This window comes from Suricata suricatta, chromosome 13, assembly GCF_006229205.1.
Source record: "Suricata suricatta isolate VVHF042 chromosome 13, meerkat_22Aug2017_6uvM2_HiC, whole genome shotgun sequence".
Lineage (NCBI taxonomy): Eukaryota > Metazoa > Chordata > Mammalia > Carnivora > Herpestidae > Suricata > Suricata suricatta.
In genome coordinates, this window is record NC_043712.1 from 5,422,767 (window position 1) to 5,430,215 (window position 7,449).

The 7,449-nt window shown below is 60.1% G+C and overlaps 1 protein-coding gene across 1 annotated transcript in view; it reads right to left on the reverse strand.

Moving 5' to 3' along the window:
• The window catches only part of NCS1 (neuronal calcium sensor 1), a 30,336-nt gene extending 23,574 nt beyond the window's left edge, over positions 1-6,762 (reverse strand). The window contains exons 1-3 of the mRNA XM_029921061.1: positions 6,730-6,762; positions 4,563-4,656; positions 4,272-4,296 (exon numbers count right to left, since the gene is read on the reverse strand). Coding sequence (XP_029776921.1) covers positions 4,272-4,296; positions 4,563-4,656; positions 6,730-6,762 — 152 coding nt within the window. The remainder of the gene's footprint in view (positions 1-4,271; positions 4,297-4,562; positions 4,657-6,729) is intronic.
• Between the last annotated feature and the right edge of the window lie 687 nt (positions 6,763-7,449).

The following is a 7,449-nucleotide window of genomic DNA, read 5'->3' on the forward strand; positions in this document are numbered from 1 at the left end:
GTGTTGGGCTCTGTGCTGACAGCTCAGCGCCTGGCGCCTGTCTTTGGATTCTGTGTCTCCCTCTCTCTCTGACCCTCCCCTGCTCATGCTCTGTCTCTCTGTTTCTCTCTCTCTCTCAAGAATAAATAAACATTTTTTTTTAAAAGTTGTTGCAAAAAAAAAAAGAAAAAAGTTGTTGCAGAAAACAAAGAGACTTAAAAACCAAACCAAACTAGGGCGCCCGGGGGGCTCAGTCAGTTAAGCGTCTGACTCTTGACTTCGGCTCAGGTCAGGATCTCACAGTCCGGGATGGAGCCCCTTTTCGGGCTCTGTGCTGACAGCGGGGAGCCTGTTTGGGATTCTCTGTCTCCCTCTCTCTCTCTCTGCCCCTCCTTCTCTCTCTCAGAAAAAAAGAAATAAATGTTTAAAAACAATCATAAAAATAAAAACCAAACCAAACTCCAATCACTCCTCCGTCTAGATTTGCCTTTTTCTTCGAAAAGCCATCATCAGTTGCTAGGACTTGTGGGTGCTATTTTCTTCTTTTTACGGATGTACGAAGAAGACATTTCATTAAATCAATTATCTCTGTACCTGTCACTAGTCTTGAAATCGTGTTGGAGAACAAGGGTCTGAACTCTCTGGGGGCCAGGGGCCCTGTGGGAATCAGACAGAAGGCTACGGAACCGAGCGGGGGGGGGGCCAGGCCCGACCCCGAGCCCCCAGCTTCCGGCTGCACAGGTGTCTCTCGGGGCTGGCTGTGTTTGGGGACCAGCTCTTCGAGACAGGGTGGGGACGAGAGAAGAAAGTCACCGATTTGACAACTGCGATCCTAGACTTCTTTGAAAGGGAAAGGAAAAAAAAAGAAACCTGTCATTTCGCAAAGCAGCGAAGGCTGAATGCCGCTTAACAAAAACACTTCCCCAGCGCGCCAGCCTGGGCCAACGCCTGTGTCCCCGCCCCCCAGGGGACTCCAGGCACCTCGACTTCCTCAGTCCCGGCTGCCTCCAGCCCCCGGCACTGGCCTGGCACACAGTAGGTGCTAAACAAATGAATGAGTGAGCGAGTGCATAAATGAATAAATGAATGCTCGCCATGACGAGCGGACCCCTTGTCTATTGGGCTTCCTGTTCTCTGAGAGCCCCGAACATGACCCAAAGGCCCCCGGCTGCTGGGACTTCCCCAGCTCATAGCTCTCAGCTTCCATGACCTTGGTCCCATGGGAGCCAGCCCGAAGCCAGGCCGCATCTCCCTGCGTGCCCGTCCCTCCCTGCCCCGGGTACCTGCCTGCTGCCGCGGGAAAGCCGGGGAGCACAGGGGTCCACGTGGAGCATCACCCCAGCGGCAATGAGCCCCGGAGCCCCAGCTGCCTCGGCAGCGCCCGTGGTAAATTTGTCTCCCATTCTCTTTGCAAAGAGCCCCTCCCGTGGCGCCCCCTTCCCAGCGCCCATCCTGGAGGGGGGGGTCCCAAACACTCCCTGAGATGATGTCTCTTCCTTGCTCCCCTTCCCCACCAGACCCCCCGTTTTAGGCTTTGGGGGGTCCAGCAGGTGGAGCCCCCATGGCCTGAGCCGCGAGGTGGAAAGAGCTGGACCCGGACTCCACAGACGCGCATACAGCACCGGGCCACCTGGGGGAGGGTCTCTGCCCTTCTGAGCTTCAGTTTCTTCGGAAAATTTGAAAAATACAAGAGAAAAAGGTACTGCCACCCACTACACCGGCACCCAGTGCACCTCACACCCGGCCGGCTTCCCTCCGGTCTCCTGCGGCCCATCAGGGCCTGGGGCCGGGCTGGGGGTGCTCTCTGCTCTCCGAGGGACTCCCTCCAATTACAGATCGCTGCCCAGCAGCGCAGGGCCGTGCAGAGATGAGCGGCGGGAGCCTGATGCAGGCGGAGAGCCCGGATGACACTGGGCTGGGCACCCCCCGCTGCTGCGGCCTGGCCCGCACTCCTGACCACCTGCGCCCGGCCAGCACCGAGGTCAAGTGCTCCCTTCGGCTCTGTTTCCTCTCCTTGGCCGGCCCCGGGCCCATCACACAATCACTTTCGAGCCCTGGGCCTTGGGGCACCTGGCTGGCTCAGTGGGTAGAGCATGTGATTCTAGATCTAGAGGTTGTGAGTTCCAGCCCTACGCTGGGTGTAGCTCTGGATCTAAACTAAAATCTTTGGGGGCACCCAGGGGGCTCAGTTGGTTGCGTGTCCGGCTTCAGCTCAGGTCATGATCTTGCAGTTCATGGATTCAAGCCCTGCTGTGTGCTGACAGCTCAGAGCCTGGAGCCTGTTTCAGATTCTGTGTCTCCCTCTCTCTCTGATCCTCCCCTGCTCACATGGTCTCTCTCTCAAAAATAAATAAAGCATTAAAAAAAAAAGTAAAATCTTTGGGGGCACCTGGGGGGCTCAGTCGGTTAAGCCTCTGATTCTTGGTTTCAGCTCAGGTCATGATCTCACAGTTGTAAGATCGAGCCCTACATCAGGCTCTGTGCTGGGCAAGGAGCGTGCTTGGGATTCCCTCTCTGTCCCTCCCCTGCTCATGTTCTTTCGCGATCTCAAAATAAATAAATAAACTTAAAAAAAAAAATCTTAAAAAAAGCGCGCCTGGCCCTTGGTTCCCTCGCTGCAGAGACGGGGACTGGGTGGTCAGGGCGGGCCTACTGGAGGCGGTGCCAAGATCTGGAGGGGGTGGGTGAGTCCGGGAACAGACGGCAATTTGGGCAGGCCAGAGGGCAAAAGGAGTTTGCAGTGAGACTGAAGGGGTCAACAGGGCCAGGCCACAGCAGTCCTCACCCCCACATACGGACGTCACCTGAGCTCCAAGGAGAGTTTAGGCAGAAGTCTGGCGTTGTCAGGGGTTTTGGCCAATGGTGACTCCATCTGGCTGCCACGTGGGAAGGAGGGAGAGTATGTACAGACGGGGAACCCCAGAAGGCTTCCTGGAGGAGGTGACTTAGGAAAAGAGAGCTCAGAGAGCCTAGGAAGGTAGGAAAGAAAGGCAGGGAGTTCTAGAAGGGAGATGTGAGTAGACCAAGGCCCAGGGAGGAAGGGAGGGCAGGGGATTCTGGAAGGGAGAGCATTGGAGATAAAGACCCAGAAGTAGGATCCTTTCTGGAACGTACTCCTGGGGAAGCAGGGCAGTGAAAATGAGGTCAGAGGTAGATCAGACATACACGTTGGTCCTCGGGTGTCAGAGGGAGGTAGGGGGGGTGGCGGCAGCTGCTCCCCCCATGCCTGCTCCCCCATGGGAGCAGCCGGCCGGGTGGCCAGTGCGGGGCGGCAGAGTCGGGCAGGTCAGCCACAGGCCCCACCCTCTGCAGCCTGGGCTCAGGGACAGCAAGCCACACGGAGTGGCCCCTGGAGAAGGGGCAGTGTGCCCTGCCCGTCGCATGGCTCCCTGGGAGCCTCACGGGCCGCTGTGATGGGTGGGGGGGGGGCACACTCTAGGCCCCTCCTTCCCGTCCAAACAGCGCACGGAAGACCACTGCAGTGGCCGTCATCTCTTGGGCACTCTTTCACAGGGCACGCCTTCCCGCCGTACACATGGGGAAACTGAGGCTCAGAGAATCACCCTCGGTCACTCGGATCAGAAAGGCCAAGTCAGGATGCTCGAGTCCATTTCTAAACCACCAGCCTCCCCCGGAAGTCACCTCCTCCCCTCCCTCACCCCTACCCTCGGGTCCACCTTAGCGGGGGAGTGGCCCCTGTCAGCCCCACGCTCCATGGGGGCCACGTGCCGCCCCTCACGGCCCCTTCATCCCTCGCTGCCGTACTTTCTGTTCACACCATGACACGCAGCCTCAGAGTCCTTAACACGCACCCGGGCCAGCCGCTGCGGCTCGACACGAGCTGGCATCCGAGAGGAGACCTGTGGGCCGTCCTGGGTCCAGTCTCACCCATCACTTTAGAGAAGGGGCGCCTGAACCCCAGAAAGGAAAGAGACTTCTCACAGCCACCAGCGGCTTAGTGACAAAGCCACAGCCTGGGACCCGGTCTCTTGACTCGGCTCCGGTCCAAACCCCTCTCTTTGGTGAGCAGGGCCCCAGGGGTCCCCCGAGATGCCGCAGAAAGCAAGGAGTCACCAGCACCCCCTCCCTGCCCCAGATCAAGTAGCTCTAGCTCAGCGCTTCCCATCAGCCCTTTGTGAACAAAGGAACCCGCCCCCTCGGATGGTGGCTGAGCCGCTCTCGGAAGCCGCTCCGCCTGCCCCTGTCCTGAGCAGCCAGACTGCGGTCCCCTGAGCCCAAAGCCAAGGCCCCCAGGCCTCTCCACCACAGCTCGGAAAGGCACGGTTACTCACCACTGCTGCACCTCCTTCTCGGTAACTGCAAGAGAAAAAAGAAGCAGCCTTTTAGTTCTAGGAGGTTCTTGGGGGACGGGCAGCCCCGGGGGAGCCTCCTTCCCCGCCTCCCCGCCGGCCCCATGGGGGCCATGTTGGGGCACCGGCTGGTTCTGAGCAAGACCCTGCCCCAGGGGTGGGCGGCCCAGGTCAGGAGCACCCCTGCAGGGCCAGCACCGGGCTTCAGGGGACCAGCGAGAACAGCCCCCCACGTGCAGGGGGTGCAGGAAGGAGCATCACACCCAGGCCAACATTGAAGATAACTGCTCTCCACCTCGCCACCCTGGCACAGCGCAGCCGAGCCAGAGAGGGCCCTCGGCTGTCCCGCCTGTGTGCCGGATCGGTGCTGGGAGGGGGGGGTCCCAGGGCAGAAAGGCTGAGTCCCCCCTTGGGCCTTGGCAGCACCCAGCACCCTCCCCTCCTGGGCCCGCCCCTCTGGCCCCCCTCCCCTCCTTAGCCAGCTCCCCTCTCCTCCTGGGCCCGCCCCTCTGGCCCCCCTCCCCTCCTTAGCCAGCCCCCCTCCCCTCCTCGGTCCGCCCCTCCGGCCCGTCACAGCGTCAGTCCCAGGTTCCATTTCAGGCAAGACGAGAACAGAGCCCAGAATGAAAACCCGGGACAAGCCACACATGCTCGAACCCCAGCCAAGCCCAAAGAGCCGTTCTTTATGGAACCACAACACAAACACAAATCTTTTTTTCTGGAAAGTACTAAATCGGCTCAGGCTGGAAGCAAACCAGTGTCTCCCCTACAGTCACTGGGTGAGCACGCAGAACCGCCTCCAAGGCCACCCTCACTCCCCTGGGAGTGGCCTCAGGAGGCTCCTCCAGCAAGCCGTGCCTCAGTTTCCTCGCTTGTAAAGAGGGAATAACAGTTATGGTAGCTGCCGGCGGTGGAGGTTGTGGGGGAGCTATCCTGGGAATTCAATCAAAACTGACGTGAAAACTCCGGATTCTCTGGCACAGGCCCGGACTCAGGACAGGCTTGTGGAAGGAAGGAAAGACGGAGGGAAGGAAAGAGGGAAGGACAGAGGCAAGGAGGAAAGAAGGAAGAAAGGAAGGAGGAAGGAAGGAGGGAGGGAAAGGAGGAAGGAGGGAAGGAGGGAAGGGAGGGACGGACAGGAAGGTGAGTGGTGGCTGGCGGTCAGCGGAGCAAAGGAACTGTGATCTCTTCCCAGGGAAAAGGAAGGGAGGCCCAAGAGGGTGTCCCCGAATTGCTGAGCCTGATTGGACTTGAGGCCACCTTTAAAAACCGCTCACAGGGAGCCTGTAACAAGCGCCAGGTACCCCGCGGCCGCTGGAAGCCCGGCTCTGGGCCAGGACCGGCTCGGAGCTCTGGCTCGGCTGCCCTGACAATAGCTCCGACTGCTGGTGTGACCCTGCCCTGGCTCCGAATGGGGAAACTGAGGCACGCAGGGGTCAGCACACGGAGTGATGGGGTGAGGGTCGGATCTCGGGGGGTGTGGCTTGGCCGCCTGACCCACAGCCTGGAACCCGGTGGTCAGACATGTGGCGGAGCCTGGAGGCTGCTGCCAGTCCCCTCCCCCATGAGCCCACATGCCAGGCGCCTGTTCTAGAGCGGGCATGACCACAGGGGGAGGGGTGGGGCAGGCTGGAGCCGGTGTAAAGAATGCAATTTTCCAAGAGAGTTTGGGCAGAGGGTAGAAGGAGGGCAGGGGGGCAGGCGGGGGGTGGAGAGGGACGTTGACCTTGGTCTAACGCAAGCCGAGCTGTCCTAGACTTGCCATGCTTCCCTGGACGTGAGAGGACGATGCTCCAAGCCTGCACCGGAGAGGCTCAGGAAACCCACGAGAGCAGGCGGGACCACCTGGATTCAAATCCAGCTCCACAGCTGTGAGTCCTTGGTCAAAGCACCGCCTGTCTCTGAGCCTCAGCTCCCTCATCTGTAAAACGGGCTACAGTAAAGACAGACTTGGCGCTCCGCACCTGCACAAGAACCCATCCTACAAGTAGGCGGTGGTTCCGCTCTCCCGGTCAGACTTGCCGGAAGTTTCCCAAGGTCACCTTGCCAGGAAGGGGCGGGGCCAGAATGGCCTTTGGAGCCCAGCACACTGATGAACTGCAAGACCTTGTGTGACCTTGGCATCGGGTGACAGAAATAGCAGGAACTGGGTGGCAAGAGCTTGGGGACAGACCCAGTGCTGACCTCTGGCCTCGCAGGCCCAGAGGAGGCTCCCCGGGGATCCCCTAGCTCAGAAGTTCCCTGCCCCCAGCCTCCACGATGTGGCAGCCATGGGGGGGGGCATAGTCGGATGTCCGTCCCCCATTAGAATGGTCCCCAACACAGAACCCTGGCTGATCAGCAGACCCAGGGTCCGGGAGACAGGCCTTACTGACGCTCTAAGGAGCCAATTAACGCTTAGGAAGCAGAGGAGGCCATGAGGTGTCCCCTGGCACCATACCAGGGCCAGCAGGTCGGCACTGGAGGTTGCCATTGTGCCACTGCCTGGAGCCAAGGACGGTCTTGCACGGGGCGGGCATCAGGCAGCCCTCTGGGCGCCCAGCCAGCCGCCCCCAGCCTCTCCACCAGGGTCAGGCGACCTGGAGGCGACCAGTGTGAACCTCACTGTTCAGGTGAGGAGGCGGAGCTGGGGACCTGAGGGAGGGACCCAAGGCCATGGCCAGAAGGAGGCACGGCAGGATGTCAGGTCTGCCCGGGGCCGAGACCATCCCGTCTGGGCTTCCGGGAGCTCAGCCAGTCCCACGCCACCTTCTCCAGTCTTCCCTAACCACCTGTCCGGTGATTCACTCGGGACGCTTCTGGAAGTCAGCTCACTCCTTGGCCTGATGTAGCCTCTGCTAAGCACTCACAGGCCTAAGACCACCCGTGAACGTGTGCTGGTCGTGTCTTTTCTAATACGTGATAAAGACATAACCACGAAGACGACCGTCCTTGACCGAACCTGGCCTCCGATGGTGAAACACGCCAACACCAGGTGCCCCTCCCCCTCCCCCACCCCCGCCCCATCTGGTGCTGTGGGAGGACGGGGTATCCACAGAGTGCTCTTGCCAGAGACAAGTCTAATCATGAGGGCATCCACAGACAAACCCAGAGGGCGAGACAAGTCTACCAGACAACTGGCCAGGACACTTGAGAAGTCAGCCATGGGATTGTTCCAGAA